The 26,415-nt window shown below is 42.9% G+C and overlaps 1 protein-coding gene across 4 annotated transcripts in view; it reads right to left on the bottom strand.

The window, feature by feature from the left end:
• Positions 1 to 26,415, bottom strand: part of POC1B (POC1 centriolar protein B) — a 101,680-nt gene that overhangs the window by 2,484 nt on the left and 72,781 nt on the right. For all 4 annotated transcript variants that reach the window (XM_084796163.1, XM_084796162.1, XM_084796165.1 and 1 more), the window contains one exon: positions 2,790 to 3,005. In XM_084796163.1, coding sequence (XP_084652289.1) covers positions 2,790 to 3,005 — 216 coding nt within the window. The remainder of the gene's footprint in view (positions 1 to 2,789; positions 3,006 to 26,415) is intronic.

Genomic DNA, 26,415 nt, shown 5'->3' with positions numbered 1-26,415 from the left:
CTCAGGTGCTCACTCACTCAGGCTGGCACAGACTCGCCGCTCTTCTGGAGGCATGCTCTGCCTTGCCTTCACCTCTTTAATATACAAAAGGAAACGACCCCCTTCAAGTTAACAGTAACACAGCCATAGAGGAATTTAATGAGACATAAAGTGATGCATTAGCTGTGAACCAGGTAAAAAGGAGGAAGGAGCCACAGAGGTGAGGAATGGGGAGGGAACAGATTCATTTGGAGAGACCTAAGGAGGACCTGACTGACAGGTGACAGGGAAGAAAGTCCTGTCAACTAAAACTAATCTGGCACCTGAAAGGTCAGTAGTGTCTAAAGGAAAGAAGTATCTGGTAAGCACAGGGAGGTCACCTGTAGCACACAATTTCAAAGTAAAAATGCGTGAGTTTAGTATGATTTTGAGTGAACAATTATGACTCAAGTCTCCTGTAGTTCTTTCTCATGGTGCATGTCAGAACTCCAAAACCATAGACATGCCACTTAACTTCAAGGGCCCCGAATGGTGTGTGCAGGACAATAGGCGTGCTTAATTACTGCTCCTAAACACTGGTGACAGTGGGAAACGGGCCCTGTGGCAGTGGGACCCAGGTACTGCACAGCCCCGAGCAGCCCGGTGACAGGTAGTGGAACTAGGCTCTGCACAGTCCCGAGCAGCCCAGTGACAGGCAGTGGAACTAGGCTCTGCACAGTCCCGAGCAGCCCAGTGACAGGCAGTGGAACTAGGCTCTGCACAGTCCCGAGCAGCCCGGTGACAGGTAGTGGAACTAGGCTCTGCACAGTCTCGAGTAGCCCAGTGACAGGCAGTAGAACTAGGCTCTGCACAGTCCCGAGCAGCCAGGTGATAGACAGTGGAACTAGGCTCTGCACAGTCCCGAGCAGCCCAGTGACAGGCAGAGGAACTAGGCTCTGCATAGCCCTGAGCAGCCCGGTGACAGGCAGTGGACCTAGGCTCTGCACAGCCCTGAGTAGCCCGGTGACAGGCACAGCCAGCAGTGAGAACGGAGGTGATGTCTATGCAGGAGTTATTTGACACTGAAATAGTCACTCTGGGCAAGAAACTGACCTTGCTCTATCTCATACCCAAGAGCTAGAAGATTTTTAGTACTATATTTAAGATCCATTATACTTCTTTTTTGCTGTGGTAAAATGGCTTCAAGAGACTGGCTAAGATTTTAAAATAGGAAGACAAGCCACCTGCTCTGCAAGAAACTCTGGAGAGAGACACCACACACTGGAAGGCAGAGTATTTTCAGTGAAAACTATAAACTTCAGCAATATTTTGTACTACAATGGAGTTTTTACTTATAATAAATTATTCTTATGCAATTAAATATTTCTTTATAAGTGACCTAATATAAAAATACTACATGGTGGTGCATACCTTTAATCCCAGCACTTGGGAGGCAGAGGCAGGTGGATCTCTGTGAGTTCGAGTCAGCCTGGTCTACAAAGGGAGTCCAGGACAGCCAAAGCTACACAGAGAAACTCTGTCTTGAAAAACCAAAAACCAAAAACGAACCAACAAAACAACCAAACTACATCACAAATTCAAAGAATTCACGTAGAACCAATGGCATTTTTAGCACTGAGTACCACTGTTGTTTGCACAGATGACACAGAAGGCCAGAGAGGACACATGAATACACACACACACACACACACACACACACACACACACACACACACACACACACAGAGGGGGGAGGCGGGGAGAGAGAGGGCTTCTAAGATACTCTGTACAGGACATCTTAGTGATGATGCTTTGGTTGTTGCTACTCTCTGAGCATCTCCATGCCACCCAAGAACAAGAAGAAGGAGGAGAAAGAGAGAGAAAGAGGAGGAGGAAGAGGAGGAGGAGGAGGAGGAGGAGGAGGAGGAGGAGGAGAAATATCTCCTCTGCCCAGCACTCTGGAGGTAGAGGTAGGCAGATCTCTGTGAGTTTGAGGCCAGCCTGGTCTACAAAGTGAGTCCTGGACAGCTAGAACTATAAGAGAAACCCCGTCTCGAAAAATCAAAAACCAAACCAAAACCAAAACCAAAAATAAATACATATCTCCTCTGTGAGCCAAATTGGAAACAACCTAGTGGCAGCAGCCACACTAAAACCTTTACTGACGTCCTGGAATAGAGTATTCATTACGGTGTAGGCTACTGTCTCCTCTGTGACATTAGAGGAAGAAAGGAGGAAGAGGAGGAGGGGTCCATACAGTCAGCCAAACAAGACAAAGGCCCAGTAAATAAGTCTGGAGGCAAGGCCAAAAAGAAGAAGTGGTCCAAAGGCAAAGTTCGGGACGAGCTCAACCATCTTGTCTTATTTGACAAAGCCTCATATGACAAACTCTGTGAGGAAGTGGCCAACTGTAATTATATTACCCCAGCTGTGGTCTCTGAGAGACTGGAGATTTACGGTTTCTTGGCCAGGGCAGCCCTTCAGGAGCTACTTTAGCAAAGGACTTATCAAGCTGCCTTCAAAGCACACAAGCCCAAGTAATTTACACTAGAAACACAAAGGGTGGAGATGCCCCAGCTGCTGATGAAGATGCAGGAGCCAGTTCGATCAGCTGTACATTTGGGAAAATAAAACTTTGTTAAATGAAAAAAAAAAAAAGATACTGTGTACAAATTAAATTTGCTCAGGTAGCTTAGCCCTTAGTGTCTTGCTAATGACTCATTGTTTGAGTACGCCTTGCCAGTAAAATTCCCCGGCTAGGTTAGTTTCACATCCCATTGTCCCCAGGACTACTCTCTGTATCTCAGCCTTGAGGCAGAAGGTCAACCCACCTGTGTTAAGACGTTGAGCTGTTCCATGATGTGCTCCAGAGCATCAGTCACAGCGAGGGGCACGCTCCTCTGGGTTTCTGAGGGCAGGTCACTGACGTCTTCTGTGTTCTTTTTTACAGTGGCTGATGAACAGTCTAGCACTAAGGAAGGGTTCAGGAAATACTCACAGATGTCTTCACCCTTGTCTGGCATGGCTCGACTGGTGTAATCCGTTGTCTTTAATGTCATGAAAAAAACAGAAAGAGTTTGAGTTTTACTTATTTATTTATTTTATTTGGTTTTTCAAGACAGGGTTTCTCTACGTGGCCCTGGCTGTCCCAGACTTGCTTTATAGATCAGGCTGGCCTCGAACTCACAGAGATCCATCTGCCTCTGCCTCCTGAGTGCTGGGATTAAAGGTGTGCACCACCATGTCCAGCAACAGTTCAAGTTTTAAAATGTAAACGTATATACTCATATGCATACATAAATATATATATCTAACAGTTCCAGATTTGCACTGAATCATTTATCTTTTTTATATAATAAAATACATAACTTACATTTATAATAAAGAAACAAAGCTAACAGTAAAGAAAATTTATAAAGTTTCTTCATTTTCTGTGAAATACTTCCTAAATGCCTGTCTGGTTAGGAGTTTTACCATTTTAAAAAATTGCTAAATGAACTATATTTTCCTTCTGCACCCATTAAGATGACTATTAATGCCCCAACGGAAAGTAACAAAATACAGCATTACGTTCTCTATGATTATTTGTTCATAAGAACGGGCTACTGACTAGTTTCCTGACTCAGTTGAGCCTCCTAAGCTTAAGCCACAGGTGAGAAGCTGGAGAGCAAGACTAGATAGTATTTAACCATTTATATAAACAACAATCAAAACGGGGAAATGTGATAACATACTAAAAACACTGGGTGCCAGAGGCTGAATTTGAGGAGAGTAAGGAGACCCTAGCAACGCACATGAGGGTGAGGAAAGCATCCTAAAAGCCCCTTGGGAGTAAGGAGTATTCTAAAACCTGTTACAGGAGAGGCTCAGGAGATGGCTAAGCGGTTAAGAGCGTTGTTTCCCAGCATCCACATGGAGGCTCACAAACATTTCTAACTATGCCCTCTTCTGGCCTCCGAGGACACTGCATGCGTGTGGTGCACATTCTTACACAATGCCCATACACATAAAAACAATTAAAAATTAGTCATATAGCATAACTTTGTGAATTTATTAAATAGTAGCAAAGTGCACATGTTAAAAAGTCAATTTAATGGTACATATATTTCCTCATTGAAGTTATTATGAAAATAGAACCCACATGCCTCAGAAGTTTTTTTTTTCCCTACTCTTAAAATTCCTGGTTATTGCTAGAGGTCTGGGGGTTTGTTTCTGTAGGTATTTCTGCTGACAAAGTGACTTGTGGGGCTCGCTGATTTCACCCTCTCAGTGATTCTATGGGGAGACCCCGCTGGGCTCATGGCCTCCTCTAGTGTCTGTCCTAGCGAGGCTGAGTCCCATTTGACCTCCAAAATATATCTGAGTTTTCAAACAAGGAAACAGGCACTGAGCAGAAAACAGCCTGTCCAAGGGCAGACATGATACGTGTGGGAAAGAACCAACGTCAAGAAGAAAAGCTGCAGAAGTCCTCTACGTGCAAAACTGAGGGCAAGGCCGCCATGTTTTGTGATACTCTCTACCATCTTGTAGGAAGGTGAAAGTTTCAAATTTCCCTGATACAAAGACACAACTATTCACTGCTTGTCGAAAACAAACTGAAAATGCACTGTTGTTATTATTACCAGCTAGGGTGAGGCCAAGGGCCTTGTGTCCACTAAACTTTGTCTCAGCTCCAGCTCACTGCTCTTAATTCAAGCTAGTTTTGAAAGTAGGTAGAAAACACAGCTTTGTAATCTCACTTGGCTCAGTGGACCTGGCTGCCCAGGGTCTTTGTTTATGGAACAGGTGTTTCTAAAGCAGGCCTCACCTGAAAACAACTCCACCTCACAGACGACCTCTCTTGTTCCCATGCATCTCCTCATCTACAACCGGCTCTGCTATCCTGTCTTTTTCAGCCTCTAGCTTTCTCCCTCGCTCACTTGTATTCAGAAATGCCTTGGAGCCCTGTGAAGGCCAGGCCTTCCATTCACCAGCATGGAGTCTTCTTTTCCTCCAGGGCCGTAAGCATTTGTATGTATGACTGCTATTTGTCTATTTCCTTTCTTCTCCAGGCGATCTCTACTAACTGCTGTATCTTCTGGAACGAGCATCATTTCTAACACGAGCAGTTCTTGGTGACCTCTGACTATGTTAACCTGTCACAAGCAGTTTTCAGTGCTGTCATCACAAGTGGAAAGCAAGCTCTCTACAACCAAGGCAGCTACTTTAAAACAAACAAACCAACAAACCAGGGATCATAACATATGGAAGTGTTTACACAGCCACAAATAATTGTGATAATAACAAGTCTAGCCCTTCATGGCAAAAGGTCCCAACTTAGGGTTTGATTAATGAGCTTGGGTATATCACACTGGTTTTAAAAGGAAAACAAGCACCAGGCATGGTGGCACATGCCTTTAATCCCAGCACTCGGGAGGCAGAGGCAGGCAGATTGCTGTGTGTTTGAGGCCAGCCTGGTCTACAAAGAGAGTCTAGGACAGCCAAGGCTACACAGAGAAATCCTGTCTCAAACAACAACAACAACAACAACAAAAGTTCCATATTTCACTTAACAAAAAATAGAGTAAATGGACAAAGCTGCTTGATGTAAACAATTCTGAAAGTCACACTTTACAGACCAATTCTTCAAATGCCACATTAATTTTCATGGATAAGGTATTATCATTTACATTAGAGAATACAAGCTAAATATTTAATTTTAAAATATTTATGTGTATGTGTGTTTGCAATATATAGATTTATGTGTGCGATGTGTGCAGAAGCCTAACGGAGGCCAGAAGACGTCAGACTTCTCAGAACTGGAATTATAGATGTTTTTGAATCTGTGTCAACTGCTGAGCCATCACTCCAGCCCCAAAATATATTTGAATTTTAGTTGGCCTGAAGTTGACATCAGGAGCCATCCTTATCACTCTTTACCTTACACATTATGTGGGGACTCCCACTTGAACCCCGAGTCTGCTGGTATGGCAATTCTGCCTAACCAGCTTGTTCTGGGGGATCATCAGTCTCTGTGTTCTAAGTACCAGAATTATAAAGAGGGGCCGTCACAACCACCTGGCATTTATGTGGTTCTGGGGACTCCAAACTCTGGTCTTTATGCTTACACAGCAAGCGCTGTAACTCTGGAGCCATGTCACTGCCTTGATGGGAACCATTAAGCAAAAGGAAAGCACAGGTACCACAGGATGGTAAGGATGTACCAACCCATCAAACAGGCAGGGTGGGAACTAGCAGACCTTCCTGTTAAGTGAGACCAGCCAACCACCTATCTAGTCAAACAAAGTCAGGCACTCTGGTGTTGGAAGAGTAGGCAGAGGGACCAGAGCCTAGCTGGAGTTTTTGTGGGTAAGCACAATCGAGGGACAAGGGGTAAAGAGCATGGATGTGAGAGACCGAGACATCTAAGCTACTCAAAGAGAGACACAGACGTGGGGGGCCAGCAATGGAAAGGCCTGGTGGCCGGGGTCTCTTCTAGGGTTTATGAATCATCAGCTGGGAGGGACAGAAATAGTGTCCAGAGTGCGAGGCACTATGCAGAGTTTATCATCAGCACAAAGGGTTCAGCCTGTCACTGAGTCCCTCTGAGAACCTTGACAAAGGAAGGATCACTATCCTTCAAAGGTGAATGAGTATGGTTCCATGTGTTGTTCTTTTCCTAAGCTCAAGGCCATGCTGACAGGAGTGGATGGGAAACACGGAAAAGAGCAGTAGCCTCCCTTGATGAATCTGCACAGGGCTGCACAAAAAAAATTCACGGTCAATTTCTAAAACTCTTAGACCCCCTACACTATTTACTTTGAGTGAAAAACCACATGATTTATATGCTTTATATCTACACAGACCCATCTGATCAAGTTTGATCGACTTCAATGCATTTCTAGAATAAAAATTAGAAAACGTTATGTGAATTTTTTCCTCTCAAAAATTAAGTTTATGAAGTTTAGAAAGTCTCCCCCTCAACTCCAGGTCTTCAGAATTTTGTGTAGCCCTAGTTGTCCTAGAAGTAATTCTGTAGACTAGGCTGGACTCAGAGATCTGCCTGCCTCTGATTCCTGAGTGCCGGGGTTAAAGGTGCACCACCATCCCTGGCTCTCTTTGCCCCCTTTTCCACAAATTAACAAGTTAATAAATTATCTAACCAAAAGCCCAAACAACCATATCCAACCTTGATGGTTAATTTTGAATGATAACTTCATAGGGTCTAGAATCATCTAGAGATGGGCTCTGGGCCAACCTGTGAGGGATTATCTAGATAATGTTAGCTAACGTGACAAGACCCACCCACTGTAGGGGCAGCACTCAATGGGCTGGAGTCCCAGACTGAAATAAAGGGAGAGAGTGAGCTGATCACAAGTACTCAGGGTTTCTACTCCAGGGCTCTCTCTCCTGAATCTAGACTGAGCTAGAGGGGCTGCAGATGTATGATTTCTCAGTATCCTATGCAACGTGAGCAGCCCCCTCACACTCCTCCTACCATGACTGCCCTACAGCAACAGACAGGCTATGCTCAAACTCAAAGCCAAAATGAACTCTATCCTTAAGTTGTTTTGTCGGGTATTTTGTTGCAACAACAAAACAAGTTAACTAAGAAAATATACCAATAAAACCAACCAACCAGCCAAACCAACTAACCAACCAACCAACCAACCAACCAAACCAAACCAGCTAACCAGCCAAACTAACCAACCAATCAACTAACCAAATCAATCAGCCAACCAACCAAACCAACCAACAAGCCAAACCAACTAACCAACCAACCAACCAACCAACCAAACCAAACCAGCTAACCAGCAAAACTAACCAACCAATCAACTAACCAAATCAATCAGCCAACCAACCAAACCAACAACAAAACCAACCAACCAACCAACAAACAAACACATATACAAAAGCAAAACAAAGCACATAATACAAAAATGCAAAAAACTTTAGGTATAAAGTTTCACAGATGTCTTGAAAAACACATCCCATAGGGATGTCAACTAGGATATCCAAATGATTTGTTCCTTTGGAAACAACAGCTGAGGACACAAATCCAGCATTACTATTGTTTTTAATTGCTATTTTTGTTTCTATAGGAACTGATCTGTTTTACAGGTATGAGTGGGTAGAATCCTAGGATAAATGGGATTTATACAAAACTGTTCTTGTACTTTCACTTATCACTATATGATTAAGAAAACAGACTCTATTGTCAATTACTCAATGGAAGATCCTAATGGCCACCTGATCTAGAAACCTGTGCCACAGTAGAGTTATCTTAATTAAGAGTTTAAGCACTGACTACAGTCATCTGTAGATTGGGAAAGAGGCAGAGTGAGACAGAATCAGTGGTGCTTTCTCTTCTGAACTGACACTGAGCTTCAAGGGCTGCAGATGATGCTTTCTCAACATTCTGTGCAAACACAACACCAAGAAAGCTTCTTGCCAACTTAGCAGGGAAAACAGATGAGCACTGGAAGTCCTGTTGTTAAACCTGAAGGGATTCAGAGTACGGAAGTCATACTTAATCTCTTTTACATGGAATTCCACAGGAACCATGTATGTACCATGCTAATGTATAGGACAAAAATATAGAGTTATCATTAACTGTTTTTAAAAGGTATGTTTTAAAAAGCACAACAGTGGAGTGCCTGCCTAGAACTACTGAGGTTCTAAATTTGATCCCTACCACTGCAAGCAATCAGATAAAACGGTTCTTCCAAAAGATCTGAGGTCGGGTCCCACCACTCAAGTCAAAGCTCAAAACCACCTGTAATGTCAGCTCCAGGGGATTTCATGCTCTTTTTTTGGTCTTTTGTTGGCTTGTGCACACATATATACATAATTTAAAGTATTAAAAACAATATATTTTTACAAAGATATTTTATATTCAGGTCCTTATATACTAGAACAGAAGGTGGTGGTGGCAGGGTTGCAAAGCCACAGCCGATTTAGTTCCATTCCTATTACGTCTCAGGGATCTTCTCTGTCCATCCTTGAGAATTAGCACAAACAGCAATGAAGCAAGAGTAATAACTCAAGAGATGGAGCAGTGGCCCCGTTGTGGTACCAGCATGCCCAAAGGCAGCACAGAGCCTTGCTGCTTTGTATCAGGTAACACTTGATTTCCTTTTCAAGTCCCAACTATGCTTTTAAAAACCCAGTGAAAACCATACAGAAACTGGCTAAGGCAGCACATGCCTTTAATCCTAGGACCCAGGGGGCTGAGGCAGCAGCTCTCTGAGTTCGAGGCCTGCCTGATCTACTAAGTGAGTTCCAGGACAGCCAGGACTACACAGCTAAACCATGTTTTGAAAAACAAACAAACAAACAAAAGAAAGAAAGAAAGAGAATCGTATAGAGTAACAAAGCAACACCGTCTTCTAGCACAGAAAACCACGTGTACCTTCCTTGATCTGTGTCCTTTCCTCTGAAATTACTACATTGTCCTAATCAGCCCCTTTACTTTTGCCATTCATGAAGACATCCCTGTTTCGAACTTCCCATAGTGTCCATGACACAAGGATTGCTGTTGGTTTTGGTGCTTTTTATTAGTTGCCATCCACAGCAATGAATAAAACTCTGTCACTGTCTGTCTTAGTTACTTTTTATTGCTGTCACAAAATTATCAAGGCAAGGGACAGAAGCAAGGGTTTCCACCAGTCTCTCGGCAGGAAACAGGCAGCAGGCAGGCAGGAAGCAAGGAGGCAGGTAGGTAGGCAGCAGGCAGGCAGGCAGCAGGAGGCAGGAAGCAGGAGGCAGGCAGGCATGGTGTTGGAGTAACAGCTGAGAGCTAACATCTCAATCCACAAATGGGATCCACAAGCAGAGACAGAGCATACTGGGAAAGGGGTGAATCTTTCGAAATTTTGAAGCCTGCCCCACTGACATACCTCCTCCAGCAAAGACACCTCCAGATTCTTCCTAAACAGTTCTACCAACTTGAAACCAAGTTTACAAACATATGAGCCTAAGGGGACCTTCTCATTCATATCAGCACCAACCCAAACCAACAAAAATTACAAACACTCATAGAATAAAAATGAAAACAGCCAGAGGAATAAGTGCACCGTGCATAAGAAAAAACAGAGGAGACCAGCCCTGAGGTGGGGGGAGGGGCAGGAACCTCATGTTACAAATTATAAAGTTCAGGTAAAATGTACTTGTGAAAAATTACTTCCCAAGCTTGCTTATTCTCTGAGAAAAGTAATATTATTCATTGGTTATCTTTGCAAGCCACTATTTGCTGTTTCTCAAAACTTCTTGTGCCAAAATTAGCAGAAACGAGTTGTGTGTTAGAAGTAATTCGTATAAGCCACATGGAGCAACTAAACCAAGGTCTGCACATGTGAAGAGACTTTATCTTCCAGACTGTACCTGTGTCAGTGCTAGAAGAGGTGGTTTTAAGGCAGGAAGTCATCCAGCCAGTTAACAAGGCCACAGCCACACCTGGCAAAGCTGTGTGGCTCATCACTTACAGGACACACATTTTATTTATTGTTCTAGTCACCAGTAGGCACAGCATGAACATTCTAGCAGCATTAACAACTCCGTGCTGACTGGCAACAGTAACATGTATTTAGAGTGTGGTACTGAAACCCTTCCTTCAGTCTATTTATTGTCATTAGGCCACCCAGGGAGTGAAAGCATTCTGTGCGCCCTCAGTATACACAGTGTACACTATATCAATCAACTTAATTTGCATTTATAAAACAATGACGTCTTTACCCATTTTCCAAAACAGATATACTCTGGCCTTGCTCAGTCACTATAATGACTCCATTTTTCTTAAGACAATCCGTAGCTTTTGCTTGCATTTCTGCTAAAGGTGGTATCACCTAATTGTGTGCTACATTATATAATGTGGTGGTTATCTATTTGGAAATCAAGTCACAAGCCTGAATTTATTCCTTTATCTTTTGTGTATTTGATGAATGACCTAGGACAAATCACTTGACCTCTTAAGTCTCAATGTCCTCGTAACTGAAATGGAAATGATAATATTGGAATACAATATACAGCTGTTGTGGGAATTTAGGCTTATTCTGCAGTTTGTATTAAATTGTATAAGCACCAGTATAGTCATGTGCATGCCCATTCTAAACTCCATCTTTACAGAAAGTGGCTGCTGTACCCTTACCTCTTTCACATAGTTGAAAGCATAGTAAACACTACTGTGGAAGGCACACAAGGTAATTAATAAGAGTTCTTGGTTAAATGATTACTTGAATGATGAATTAAGTATTTCCTTATTCATTATGCTCTATTTCCCCTCCTTCTTTTCCACCTGTTATGCCCAGCTTCCCAAGTCACAAGCTATTAAAGGGCATGTGGGAGTTCAATACTAAACTAATGGACCAAATTAAATAAACATTATCTGAATCATAAATGAGGTAGATGCCAATTACATATATTTAAGATGAAAATCCTTCAAGCAAAAATGAAGACATTTTAATTACCAGTTTGTCAATCACAAACACTTGTGTGTTCTTGGTCACATATGGAGCTTAGCTCAAATTCACTAGTTTTGGGTGTTCAATTCAGAGTTCCTATAAGTCCACCCATCTCAAAAGAGGCCATTGGGAGAGGGATATATTAAAAGAGGGTGGATAGTAACTCAGAGGTAATTAGAAAAAAGAGTGAAAAACTAGGAGTGAAAAGGCTTGAGTGGGGCTGGGGGTGGGGAGGTAAGAGGGAGAGCCAACTAAAATGAAAGGAGTAGGAAAGAGGAATACGGAAACCCACAATCTTCCAACTAAACTAAGATGAAAATAATACATGGCAAATATTTCCCCCTTGGAGCTATGGGTAGTTAAACAAAACCACAATGCTAGGGATGGGATAATGCCTTAGGAGGAGTTGGACAAGGAAGTCCTAGAAGCCCACAGAAGAATACAGGCTTTTGCCATTGCTTCCAGTGCCCGCCAATGATAAGATCCCATGACTGAATATATCACACACCTTGGTTATGTGACATAGAAAAAAAAAATCAAGCTGAAACAGAGCCAGAAACCTCCTCCCTGATGACTTGCTTTCAGAAGGTGCTGCACAGGTTGCTAAAGGAGAAGATTCTCCACACAACGTTCCCAGTAAGATGTGCCCATTTGTGTAATGGTGACATGATTGGTACAGGGTAACCAACTGTTGTCTCATTAGATTTGAAGCCCACTTCACAGGAAATAATCCTTATCTGGTACTCAAAATGGAACCATACGACCTAGGGGATGGGAACTGAATAATGCTGTTTAGCTAAATTGACATAAATTCAAATCACCATATACACATATACTTATTAATATCTAGTGACAATTACCACTTTTAGCCTTAATTAAAGCATTTATTACTAGTGAATTAAGACCAAATCAGAGTCTTCTGGCTGTACAAAATTCTGAGAATTCAGGGACAGATGAGTGCTCTCTGCTCACAAGACATTTTATAGCATCTCTCCAAGATTTAGGGAATTCTGCATGAGATGGAGCAGACAGAGTGTAAGCACCGGAAGACAAGGAGAAAGACAATACACAGCCACTGTAACCAACAGTCAACAATGACAGATGGCTGCACTGGGACTGCATAAGACTGAGCCCATCACAGACAGACAAGGATGGAGGGGACCCAGGGAGCCCTACCGCTCAGGGATGCACTATCTCCCATGGATAGGTTTAGGGAAGGTTAAGAGTCATTAGCCTTGACTGTGTATCCAGGATGATCCCACCAAGCTCCAGTGGATAGTATCAATACACACAGATGGGCCTGATTAAGTCAAATGGCTCATACGACAAAACCAAAGGTCATGACTCTGGGAACGAAGTAGGAGAGGAAGAGCATGAGGTTGATAGCAAGGGAAGAAAAAGGGAGTATGGGAGAGAGTGACTGTAATGTGCTACATGTATGTATGAGACTGTAAGAAACAATGATAAAAAAGAGGTTGTGAGAGATAGTATTAGGAAAAGCTTCCAATTTCAGTCAGGTGGTAAAAATGTATAAATAATTATTAAAGAGTATATGTAGTATGCTTAAGATGACTTAAAAATCCTAGTCTCATTATTTTAACAGACAAATAATAATTTAATTTTCTTTTCCTTTTTTTCCCCCCAAGACAGGGTTATTCTGTGTAACTTTGGCTCTCCTGCTTGTTTTGTAGACCAGGCTGGTCTCGAACTCACAGAGATCCACCTGCATCTGCCTCCTTGAGTGCTGGGATTATAGGTGTGTGCCACTACTGCCCAGCAAAAAACTTTTCTAACACTGGCAAAGGAACCAATTAAACATTAGGTAATTAGATCTATTAATTCACTGCAAATGCCTAACACTTTTTTGATACTCACATTTACATAATTGAGCCAGGCCTCCTGGTACAGGCCTGCAATCCTAATTCAATATAGCCTGGGCTACAGAGTTAGTTGAAGGCCAGCCTTAAGTACTCAGTAAAATACTGTCTTAAGGAACAAAAAATGGTGGTAGCACACACCTTTAATTCCAGCATTCCAGTCGCAGAGGCAAGCAGATCTCTGTGATTTCAAGGCCAGCCTGCTCTACAGAACAAGTTCCAGGACAGCCAGGACTAGACAGAGAAAATATGTCTTAACAAATAAACAAATACCTCATCCAAAAAAACCAAAAAACAAAAAACCAAAAAACAAAAACAAACAAAAACCAGAGCAAAACTTATATAACTAGAAATAGTTGACAAATCATAAGTCTCCAGAAAGAGCAAGATTCTCATAAGGTGTAAAGGCAGTGTATTGTAACGTATTTTTGTATGTAAAAGATACGTTTTCTTCCTTTCCAATTTTGCTAGTGAAAGAAACTCAGAAACCCAAGGAAAAATGTAAAAATAATGATTTTGATACAATTTTTTGCAACATAACCATTAGGAAAAAGCCCAGGAATATATAAGATTTGAATAAACACAGAACTCAGGTCTTTTCACAGATGCCGTGTGTTAAAGGGAACAACTTAGAAGAATCATGACGCACCTTCCCTCTTGCAGTCACATGCACACACGAACACACACAGATGTTTGAGCAGGAGGCGTTAGGGAGGAAGTCTGACGCCACAACGCGGGTTCTTTATGCTCGATGGTCACACTTCAGCTCCACAATGTATTACATAACAGTGTCATCCATAGACACTGCCTGCTGATCCCCTGCTGAAGCAGGTATGGTTGGGCAAATGATCTGCCTCAGAGTGACATCACGGTCATTATGAACCGCAGTGGAGGGGTCTCCCTTTGGGGCCTCGTCTCTTCACTGACCAGCCAGACTCTCCTAACTGTATTTCCAGACGAGAATCTTCCTCTTCTTGTCTTAGTGCACAGTGCCATTAAGAACTAGCAGACCTAATTTCGAAAACCTTTCCTCCCAACCCCTGCCACGTTTCCTTCGTCATTTGATGACGCGGTGTCCTGTCCATCCAACACTCCGCACCGTGTTGGGATTGCGGCTGCAGTTGCCTCCTGACTCTCCGTGTCTACAGCCTCGCTTCTCTCAGCCCTCCTTTCTTACCACAGTGGTTATTCTGAAACTCAAGTGTGCTCACTGGTGTCCTGGCTGAGAGCCTTCCGCAGGCTCCCCCAAAGTTCTTAGGGTGACTAGAAACACACGGAAGGACCCTGCAGGCAGCCATGAGTCATCTTCGTCTCTTTGGCCTCATATACCATGGCTCAACCCAAATGCTGTGGCCAACCAGTGTTATTCAGTTCTCTGAATCCATTCCATCCCCAAGCCTTCCTGCTTTTGTTTTGTTTTGTTTTGTTTTTCGAGATAGGGTTTCTCTGTGCAGCCTTGATTATCCTGGACTGGCTTTGTAGACCAGGTTGGCCTTGAACTCACAGCGATCCTCCTGCCTCTGCCTCCTGAGTGCTTCCTGATTTTTATGGTTGCTCAGTATGCACAGACTTTATTCCTTTTCTTCTTATCATAGACTTTCTTACAGCTTCAATTCTGAGACACTGTCTCTGGTGAACTCTTCTGTCAACTGTTGTCACTCTTCAGAGTTTGTGCATGTGCACGCTTGCCCGCTTACCTCACACTCACACACACCACCATTCTCTTCCGTGGCCCCACCGCAATGCAGCCGTCCTCCACTAGAGCTGGGCTCTCCTTTGTACATTTCTACTAGGTGGTGTGTAACAGGCGTTCAACAACGGCGCTGATTCTTCCACTCACACGTCCCTCTATTCACTCTCCAACTCACTTCATTCGCACTGGCTTCTCTCTGTGGTACCTCATCCCAACAAGGCTCCAAGAGGTCACCAATAATCTCTGTGGGATTTGTCAGAGACTCCCTGCTGGGTTTTCAGATGTGCTGACTGACAGCACTCTTTTGGAATGTTCTCACCTGCTAGGCTGCCATGACACCCTTCTCTGGTTTCAATGCTTCTCTCTGCCCTTTTCTTGTCTCTCTGGCAGGTTACTGATTTTCATCAAGTTATTTTATTGAAATGTCTCAAGGCCCAGCTTTAAATTTCAAGTAATAAAGTACTGTACTTATTTTAGTCAACACAGTACTTGTACATATTTTGAGGGCACAGTCTGGCTGTCACACATGTATACAACGTATCAGATCTGGGTGGCGTATCTGTCACCATGGGGCATATGACATTTCTGCTACTAAACTCTGGGTGGCATATCTGTCACCATGGGGCATATGACATTTCTGCTACTAAACCCTTTTTTTAAAACTCTATTTTCTCTAGCAATCTTCTCTAAGCTTGTTTGTTGCTCATTACTATATATAGGCGGAATAGTTGCGCAATCTTAGTTCTACACTTACCTCTCTTTAAGCTGCATGTATGTGTATAATCTTGTACCCTTGCCATGTGTTATCGCAGAATGACTCAGACACATCAAACTTAAGGTTTCCAAATCAAAACTTGGAAAATCCCTTGCTTCCACGGACCATTTCATCATTCTATAAACTAGAAATCCAGAAATGATCCTCAACACTAGGATCTTCTAACCCATTCCAAACCTTATCAATTGTATGGACATCCCTCAAATGAATACCGTTCTCTTGATCTCCACTAAATGACTAATTCCTGTTATCTTCTATTTTCATCTGGACCATTGATTTATGCTCCTAACTGGCTTTAATGTATCTGTTCATCCACTAGGAAGATTATTTTCCTGTTGCAAAGGACAAAATGTATGTTTGGTCCCTACAGTCTTCTCCAGACGGGGTTCATAATGACATCTTAAGCTGCCCAATCTCGAGATTCCTATCTTTTTTCGGTTCCTAGACCAGACCAAGCAGGGCAATGTTTGCATTGGCTTCCATATCCCAACTCTCTCACTCTAACTCCCACTGAAGCTTGGACCAGCACTTCTCCATCTCTAATACTGACAACTCTTAGGGAACTTATTGCTGATTTGGTAATATCTGGGATGAGACAGGAGATTGCCATTTTGCTAAAGTCCCACGTGATAGTCAAGGAAACTACCCGGGAACGAGGTTTTAGGTGTCCGCTCCAGTGCCTCTGAGAAGAACTGTCCCGGTTCTCACCTCAGACACTAGTGCTTTGGCTGCTGCTCCAGACTCATCTTCCTGTTGGCTCATGAAACATCCCACGGTAGCTTTTGCTGTGGCCCACACAGTCTCCTACCCCGCAGTGACCCAGTGTCTGGCACATTTGTTTCTTTTGAGAGGAGTACGATCCAATGAGTCAGTCCTGCCTTAGGCTGAGTCACCTTCCTTCATGATGCTGACGGACACCACAGTGTTCATCTCCCTAACCCTGACAAGCACAGAAATCCAGCCCATCTTTGGTTAGCACTGAGGTATTTTCTAATTCTGTTGCAATTCCCTCACTTGAGGTTTGCGGAGCAATGGCCAGAGGGCCATTTCATTGGCTGTGTACTGACATTTGATTTGGTATATACTGACTTTTTTTTAATTTTCACAGGCTAGTTGGCACTAGTACAGTGTACCAGTACCCCAGATCTTCCTGTGCCAGGCATAGGAAAAGCAGAAAAACAAACAAACCAAAACCAACCCAACCCAACCAACCCAACCAACCAAACCCCAACAAAAGCCAGTCACTACTGTCAGATCCAAATCTCCAACTTAGTGGGAAGATGGGCTCAAAGAGGGCATAGACAGGAGGAAGAGCAGGCATTTTCACTACATCCTTACTTTTTGTCATTAGAAGACTATTGCTTCAGCCAGGTGTGGTGGTGCATGCATTTAATCTCAGCACTTAAAAGGCAGGTGATCTCTGTGAGTTCAAGGCCAGCCTGTTTCACCATAGCAAGCTCCAGGCAGCCAAATCTACACACTGAGACTTTGGCTCCAATAACAACAGCAACAAATATACAAATAAAAACCCCTAATTTAAGCTGGGTGTTGTTGGCACATGCCTTTAATTCCAGCACTCAGGAGGCAGAGACAGGGGGATTTCTGTGAGTTTGAGGCCAGCCTGGTCTACAAAGAGAGTTCCAGGACAGCCAGGGCTATTACATAGAGAAACCCTGTCTTGAAAAAACAAGAAAAAACAAAAACAAAAACAAAAAACACTGATTTAAATACAAATCATTTCTTTCTTTTTCCTTTCTTTTTGCTTTTTCTTTTTTGGTTTTTCAAGACAGGGTTTCTCTGTGTAGCTTTGCCTGTCCTGGACTTGCTTTGTAGACCAGGCTGGCTTTGAACTCACAGCGATCCGCCTGCCTCTGACCAATCATTTCTTAAATACTTAAGAAAATTCATTTTTCCTATAGGAAAATTATGTTAATTGCTGGAATGGAAAGACTAATGCTTCTGCGTAAAGTAAGTTGTAACAGGGGATATAACAGAAGAGTCTAAGTGACAAAACTCAGGATAGACAGGAAGAAGCAATGCCACTGTTGCCAAGAGAACTGCCTGGAAAGAGTGCTAAAGCGTGAGCTAAAAGCAAACAAGCACATTCACAAACATGTGCAGAGTTTGGATGTGAAGCCTAGAACTGTCACTTCCTTTGACTAATAAATGAGTAAAAATAATTGTCACGCTCAGTACCAGAAAGGAGCGGCTCTTAGTACTTAATTAAATTTAACAATGCATTTTCTGAGAAAACACGATGGGTCTCTAAATCAGAAGTTTTAAATACACTGTAGTGGGTAGTGGTTTACTTTGAAATTAAAATTAAAACAACCTCTTACAATCTAACAATTTGATTAACTTGTTGCCATGTTTGATTAAAAATCCATTTGGACTGGGGTTGGAGAGATGCCTCAGTGGTTAAGAGCACTGGCTGCTCTTCCAGAGGACCTAGGTTCAGTTCCTAGCACTCTTGGTAGCTCATAGCTGTCCTCTACAACACTACATGCAGAGACTCTGATGCTTTCTTCTGGACACCACAGGTACCAGGGACAAACATAAATGCAGACAAAACACACATGTGCATACACACACACACACACACACACACACACACACACAGAGAGAGAGAGAGAGAGAGAGAGAGAGAGAGAGAGAGAGAGAGAGAGAGAAATGTCTTAGAAATGGGGGACATGATCCTGACACGTTAGTGCCCAGAGTGTAAGACCAGATGTGAATGATTACTAGGAAAGTAAAGAACAAAGTAAAATTTAAAACACTGTTAATAGGAAACAGCAAGATGGTTCAATAAAGGAATTTGCTGGAAGGATATCTATCTATCTATCTATCTATCTATCTATCTATCTATCTATCTATATTTTAGACAAATTCTTCTTTTGCAGTTCTACTAAAAATAATCATTTTAATTATGTATGATCTCAACATTTTAAAAAAAGATTTATTTATTTACTAAGTATATAATATTCTGCCTGCATGCCAGAAGAGGGCATTAGATCACATCATAGATGGTTGTGAGCCACCATGTGGTTGCTGGGAATTGAACTCAGGACCTCTGGAAGAACAGTCAGTGCTCTTAACCTCTGAGCCATCTCTCCAGCCCTGTGATTTCAACATTTTATAAATTATTATCCTCTAATGCATATTTCTAAATTTAGAGTATCATTTAGACAAATTAGCAAATGTGTGATGCTGGATGACATTTAGGGTGGATGTGTTTGACATGGTTGATCTGAGAGACTGAATGAACTAGGGTGCATTTTACTGAACCAGAAACCTCACAACAGAACTAAAGTGAACTATAGACTGGGACTGTTCCACCTCAGGGACAAAGAGAGACCACTGCAACACACACAGCACTTCTGCAGCCAGTGCAGGAAAGAAACTGAGTCTAAGAAGAACTACGGCTACTGAGGAACAACAAAACAGAAGAGGTGGCCGGCACTCGGCAAATAGCTGCATCTTTGTAAAAGTGCCTCATGTTGGTAGGAATGACAGCGACCACCAAATGTCGTCACGGGCTTGTGGACACGGTTTTCCTCCCAACAAGCTGAGGATATTTATCAAGAAAACAGAGCTCTGTTTAAAAATAAAAGTCAACAGAAAACAGAATTTGCTTTATATAAAGGAAAATACTCTGAAATAATATCATATTCACATCTGTTCAACAAAAGAAATAACATCTGTACCCGTATGACAGTAAGAACACTAAAACAAGAACAGCCAAACCCCAAACACCTTTTGCCCACAGTTTCAACCACAAGCAAGACCCTTCATCAAAAAACAAAAATGAAAATTGAAAAGAGTAGGAACATGGAAGGTGAACGGTGACAACACCATGGAAGGAGGTGCACTCTTATTTATTTATTTATTTATTTATTTATTTATTTTTTTATGTTGTTAAAGACAGGGTTTCTCTGTGTTAGCCTTGGCTGTCCTGGAGTCACTTTGTAGACCAGGCTGGCCTCGAACTCAGAGCGATCTGCCTGCCTCTGCCTTGCGAGCGCTGGGATGAAAGGTGTGAGCCACCACGCCCAGCTAAAATATAAAACTTATAAAAAGAAGAGCTAGAGATATATTTTGGAGTCTTAGAGGGATTTTTGCAGAGAATTGAAACAAATGACAAAGATAAAAGAATCATTTCCCAAATGTCAACACAGCTTTCAAGAGTCAGGACAAAACTGATAAGTGAGGAAAACATATTTATAGCTTCCAGCAAAAGGTCAATGTTTTTCATTAAAATGACTTAGAGATCAATTTTAAATGAACCAAACAATGGGAAAATGAGAAATGAACACAAAAGATGGGCTGAAAGTACAGATGAGCAGCAAGTCGCAGCCACACAAATCCCTAAAACTGAAATTAACTTGGTAATATTTCTCGTTTATCAAACTTGTTAATGCTTTAAAAAAAAATCTCATGATCAGAAACAAAACAAGGCCAACAAGATGGCCCAGTAGGTGAGGCCCCTTGTCACCAAGCCTGGCAACCTGCATTTATCTGAGCTCTAAAAGGCACAGGGTGGAAAAAGAGACCTGTTTCTAACTTGTTATACTCTGACTCCCGTAAGCACACGTGCGTGTTCTGCCCTCTGATAAGCGCAAGGGGGTTTGCTGTGAGGCTGTGTCTCCTCTTAATGTCAGAAGTTTGACTGACCAAATGGGAGCTGAGCACGGATGACACCAATGGACGCGCCAAAGTGGACAGGGAAAAGCCCACGAGGCCTCAGTCTTACACAAAGCACTACTGGCAAGCGAGGGATGCTGACAGTGGGAGAGGGGGTCCGCTGCGGAGAAGAGCACAGCAATTAGGGATCCTGCGCCAACACATACGTATGCACAAGGAACACTGCATGGACTGAGTAGGTACTATTTAGGGATATGTATGTATATACATACATTACATATATGCAGGTGGTAACAGTTAGTAAGGAAGAGGGCATGGACTTGAAAGAACGTGGGGGAGGGGAATATGAGAGTGTGGAGGGAGGATGAGGGTGTTGGGAACTGAATTCTGATTTTCTCTTAACTGTTGAGCCATTTCCCCAGCCTCCAGGGAATTCTATATATCACTACTGAGAGTAAATATCTGTATACATATTTTAGAGTGAAATTAATGCTTTGAAGCTCTTTTTGAAAGTTCTTATCCTCTGGTCCAACAGTTTCTCATATAGTATAGTGTCTTTCTTTCTTTTCTTTCCTTCCTTCCTTCCTCCCCCTTTTTCTTTCTTTCTTTCTTCTTTCTTTCTTTTCTTTTCTTTCTTTCTTTCTTTTTTTTTTTTTTTTTTGAGACAGGACTTCTCTTTGTAGCCCTGATTGTCCTGGAACTCACTTTGTAGACCAGGCTGGCCTCAGACTCACAGAGATCCTCCTGTCTGTGCCTCTCAAGTGCTGAGATTAAAGGCGTGTGCCACCAGCACCCAGCTAGAGCATGTTTCTTGATACCACGCCCATCTTTCGAACTGTGCTGGGAAGCAGACTGGCACTTCTTCAAATCACAGGAACTGGTGACAGCAAATGATGACCCCTTAGGCTTTTTGGATGGAAAATCATGAGCTGGAGACCCCAGGTCAGTGGAGACTTGCTCTTCCTTGCCTGCTGTTCCTGTCAACCTCTGCCTGGCACCAGTTATTAATGAGCCTGGTACTTCAGTGCCAGCTGGCCGGCATCACTGGAGGTCCGCACACCGCCATGGCGTCTGTCCCCCCAGCCTCTGAGGCTGGAGGACCAGGCCTCTTCTCTAAGCTTCTGGATTCTAATAACCCCAGCCTCTTCCTGGAAAACTCTACTTCAATGGGTGAACAATGTCTGCATCTGTATGTTGTATGAGGGTACACATGTGCCTTCTAATATTTTTCCACCATCATTTATTCCTTATAGAATACAAACTTTGGAAAAAAAACCAAAAGAATACAAAATTTGCTGTCATTGGTGGGTGTGGCAATCCCAGTACTCAGGGAGGCAGAAGCAAGAGTATCTCTGTAAATTCAAGGCCAGCCTGGACTACAAAGTGAGTCTAGGACAGCCAAGACTACACAGAGAAACCCTGTCTTGAAAAACAAAAACAAAAAACAAACAAAAGATGCTGTCATAGAAGCATATGACACACAGTGATTCAAAGTACATATTCTAAGGTCAAGTAGAGGTCAGAATCCAGCCTCATTATTGGTTGACCAGATACATGGGTTAGACTATGATGTAGAGAAACACGGAGAAGAAATTTTATTGAATAGTTAAACACATTTTCCCTGCTACAAAAGGAAAATTATATAAATATATATAATATATATATAGCAGACTCTTTTCATATGATGTCTAGAGGATTTTTGCTGTGACATAGAAAAATATTAATTTTTTTCCTTAAACTTTATTTTGAACCAGTTTCAAATTAGAGAAATGTTGCAACAGAGTAACAATAATGATACTAATAACAGTGTAGAGTCCCTGATTTTGTCACAACTGTCATCTAGCTATGTATCTACTACACTGGTACCTCCCCCACCCCAACTGTTCTGACAAGGTGCTGGCGTGGTGCCCTCTGACCTGGATTATGGCACTGCTGTGTTCTCTGACCTAACTATGGCCCTAATATGAAAAACAGCCAACTTAACCTTGGTACTCTCATCTAAAGTTCAGTCTACACTGGATTTTTGTTGATTTTCACCCCTTGGTGGCAAGGAACCCAGTCCTCAAGTGGGACAGGCCACTGTCAATCAGATGCTGTGGCAGTGTGCCAGAGACAAGGATCAGATAGAGAAATGCCCTGCGCTACACTGCATTTAGCTGATGCTGTGATTAAACACGGAATTGCCACAGAATATTCCACCTGTTGACATGCTGCCCTTCTAACAAACACCTTGTAAAGGCTACTTGTTTTATGCTCTTTTCTTGTGGCTGTGGTTATTATAAATAATGCGGGGACAAGCATTCCTTTATAGAAATCTTTGTATTTCTGTCTTATTCGTTCTTTAGGATGACTTAGCCTGCATGCATCGTTCAGGATAGAGCTGAGCAGCATTAGTCGGGATACTTATTTTAACAGCAAAAATTTAACACAGGGAACTTCCTATAGAGGCCTGGAACGTTTGTAAAGATGACTGAGAGCCTGGCAATAAGATGAGATAGGCAAATGCACTGATCAATGACCTTTTCAAGGCTGGAGAACAAAGACAGAGGCTGGATTATCAGATCCTAGACGCTCAAGAGGGCCGCTGTGAACCGAAACACTTTGTTCCTAAGCAGGAAAGAGGAATGTTCATTAAAAAGACATTTTGGAGAGGAAGAGGAAATGCCTGGCATTCCTTCTCCATCTCCTCTTCAACTTAAAACAAACAAGGAAAGAATTTTGCCACCATAAACACAGAAACCCACCAGGAATTTGCAGTGGTTTGGGAAAAAAAAAGAAAAAAGTTTAAAAGTGCAAAGAGAACCTGAGTCTTATTTTCTCAAGGGAAGGAAAACAAGATGCTGTAGGAATTAGAAGAAAGTGGAATCAAATTACTCCGAAATGTTTGTTAAATGTTAAGTCAAATCGAATGAGTCTGAAGGTTAAGGCCTGGGATTGGCTGGTTGACTTAGCAGTGTGGTTCTTTATCTGAGGAGGAGTGAGTGCGCCATATCTTCTACGGCGTCTGACTGGCTCAAAAGTAAAAGAAGGGAATTGGCAAGAGATGGAACTAGTAAGTATGAGTGCTGGCCTTAACAGCCACGGTTACAAGGTTGCAAATCTCCCAGAAGGCCCCTTTTCTTAGACTGTGACTTCATAGAACACTAAGTGCAGACGGAAGCGTGCGCTTTAGCAGCCCCGGTGTCAAGGGAAGGTCATGACCAACTCACTTCACTATCTCAGCAGCACCCAACAGCTCAAACCCTCATGGGCACAATGCACAGAAGGGCAGCAGAAAAGGTCACTTTACCCCACAGCCCTACAGGTGGCCCTGCGCTCCTCTGGGTGGGCAGGAAGCTCTTCACGCTGACTTCTAGCCAGGAGACAAGCATATTCAGAGCACTGCCCACAAGCAATTAATTTCCTGTGTGAAAGCTCACTGCTGCTCTTGCATTCCTCGGGGAGCATGTCCGCTCATCTCAGAGAATGTTGCTTTTCCACAGGAAGAGGAAGGAACCAGTTGTCGCTGGCTGTGTGGGCTGGGAGCTGCGGGCATTTTCCGCATGCCTTGGCCTCAGCTGTGGGAACTGGGGATGCAGCTTGGATTCCCTGCCAGAGAGGAGCTGGCAGTGTCATTGGGGCAGAGTCATGGTTTAGAAACACAGTTCTACAGGAAGTTACAGGCCGAAAATAAGATCTGCAACCTCAACACCTCCAGTGCCCAGACATGGGCTACTTTTCTACAAGGATTTGTAACATTTCTTTACTTTGTCAGGCAGCTTAGAGCATATTATAAAGAATCCTTCTATACAATTTCCTATTTTAAAAAACACATTTAACATAGAAAAGGGAACCTCTTTCGTCACCAGGAATAAAGAAACAAAACAAAGCATTGGTTAACTAGAACAATTTATATAAATTTCATTTATATACAATTTTGGGTGAATTCACTGAATGTTCTTTCCCTGTGTCTTTGAAAGTTACAGAAGCTCAAATTAGGGTTTTTTTTTTGGGGGGGGGATACCTCAATTAAGTAAGTTGGACTTACTGTCCTGATTTTTACTGAGGAACAGATTAATGTAGGTGGAAAATGACAACCCTGGCCTGTACCATTTTCCTGCCCAGCAAGATGAATTGAAGACTAAGATAATGAGAGAAAAGATGCCATGCTCCTGAAACACACCAGACATCTCTGTTGGTGCTGCGTTAAACTCAATCTCAAAGTACACAAGGGTGGTTTTGCATTTGAAACTTCAGTTTTCACAGCACTTGGCCATGTGATGCGCTTTAACAGCAAGGACCTGACTGACCTGGGACGTTTCCCCCTTCTCTGTTTCTTCTACTTTTAAAGATGTAGCTGAAAAGAGGAAAATGTGTTTTTCTACTTCTGGCGGGAGACTTGTGGGGACTCCCTCTCTCCTCGTTTACTTTTGTGAAGTATGCACTTTCTATCTCTTCAATGCCTTTTACAATTTAATTATTTCACATATTTCAATTTTATAGAGAGGACTAGTTTTAAGATGGTTCTTAAATCTTTTTTAAAAATCCTCTTTTATTCCTGCTACACACGTGAGAATCTAACTTCCAGCATCATTACGTAACACGGTGTGTTTACTACTGGCTGGAGTAAAAACACAGGGCCTTTAATGGAGGAAAGTGACCTTGAGGGAGGCACAGGACAGCAGCCCAGTGGCCTGGCTCCCACTGTCACCCTAGTACTTCCTTCTAAACCTTCAGTGCATGAGCAGGACGCAGACACCGCAGGGCCACGGCACAGTGCTCCGAAACACACAAACCCACCGCTTACTAACATATCTGGCTTTAGAAATCCTATGTGCTAAACTTACAGATTAAACTTGGCCTTCTTCTAAGCTGTTGCAAAGTTTAAAAACCTTAAAAAGACCCTGACCTACTCCAAATTGAGAAGATGCCTGCGAGTTAGCCCAGGACGGTTAGCACCTGGAAAGGGAACAACGGTGGCGGGCTAGGGCACCGTGACTTATAGGTGCACCTGCATTGTAACAAAAGATTTATTTATCTTTTCATCGATGTGGACGCTTAGTCTGCATGTATGTCTGTAGAGAAGAGAGTGTTGGACGCCCTGGAACTGGAGTTACAGATAGTTGTTAGCGGCCATGTGGGTGCTGGGAATTGAACCCAGGTACTCAGGAGAGGAGCCGGTACTTTCAGCATGCTCTTCGCCCGCATGTGCATTTTTAATCTGTCAAAGCTACACATTTTATTTAGAGACATTTGAATGTGCAGCAGACACTGTGTTCTTTCAAATGTGTCCTTCCAAATCTTTGCTTACATAAGCAGTTAGGAACTGAAATAACTCTGAACTAGTTACACAATGTTGTCTGGTAACCAGGATGTACTGTTGCCACAACACTCGTAGAAATATTCTGTCGGCAAGTCTATTCTCCTTGCGTCCACATATGTGTCTATTCAACATTATTTTGTAGGTAGTATGTACCCTATGGCCCATGAGAGTGGGCAACCTTTCCCCTCCCTCAAATAGGCTGATGTAAAAAGCTTTGCAGAAGGGAAAACCACTGTGCTTTGCTGAGGCACGTGAATGTAAACGGCATTTAGTGGTGCACTTGCCAGAGTCACAGGAAAGGTACAATCTCCCGTCCCTTCTGGAACCCAAGACAAGAAAACCACAGTTATTTCTCTATCCATGGCTCTGTGTCCAAATGAGGCTGAGCCACCAGATCATCCCAGCTGCATGAAATTACTCAGAGCTACACCTTCCTGGCCCCTGGGAGAGGAGACAGGGAACCCCACGGCCAACGTCCAGTCTGTCAGGAAATCCTCTTGGCGCTGCCTTCAGAATACCTTGAGAACCCTGCCGTCCATGACCTCCTCCCCTGCTCCTGCCTTGTGTCAAGTCACCGCTGCCTGGGCTGATTGTCCCTCGGTTTTCTTGTTACTGTCCTTGACCCCACTGCCACCGTGCTGCTCCTCCCTCAGATGGCACCTGCCAAGTGGCAGGTGTCCTGAGTGCACTCCTGCAGCCTCTTGCTGTAGTCCAAAGCCTCCAGTGCTTTT

This window comes from Acomys minous (genome assembly GCF_964271855.1).
Source record: "Acomys minous genome assembly, chromosome: 9".
Taxonomy (NCBI): Eukaryota; Metazoa; Chordata; class Mammalia; order Rodentia; family Muridae; genus Acomys; species Acomys minous.
The sequence above is the reverse complement of the archived record's forward strand: the minus strand, read 5'-3'. Positions and strand labels throughout refer to the sequence as shown.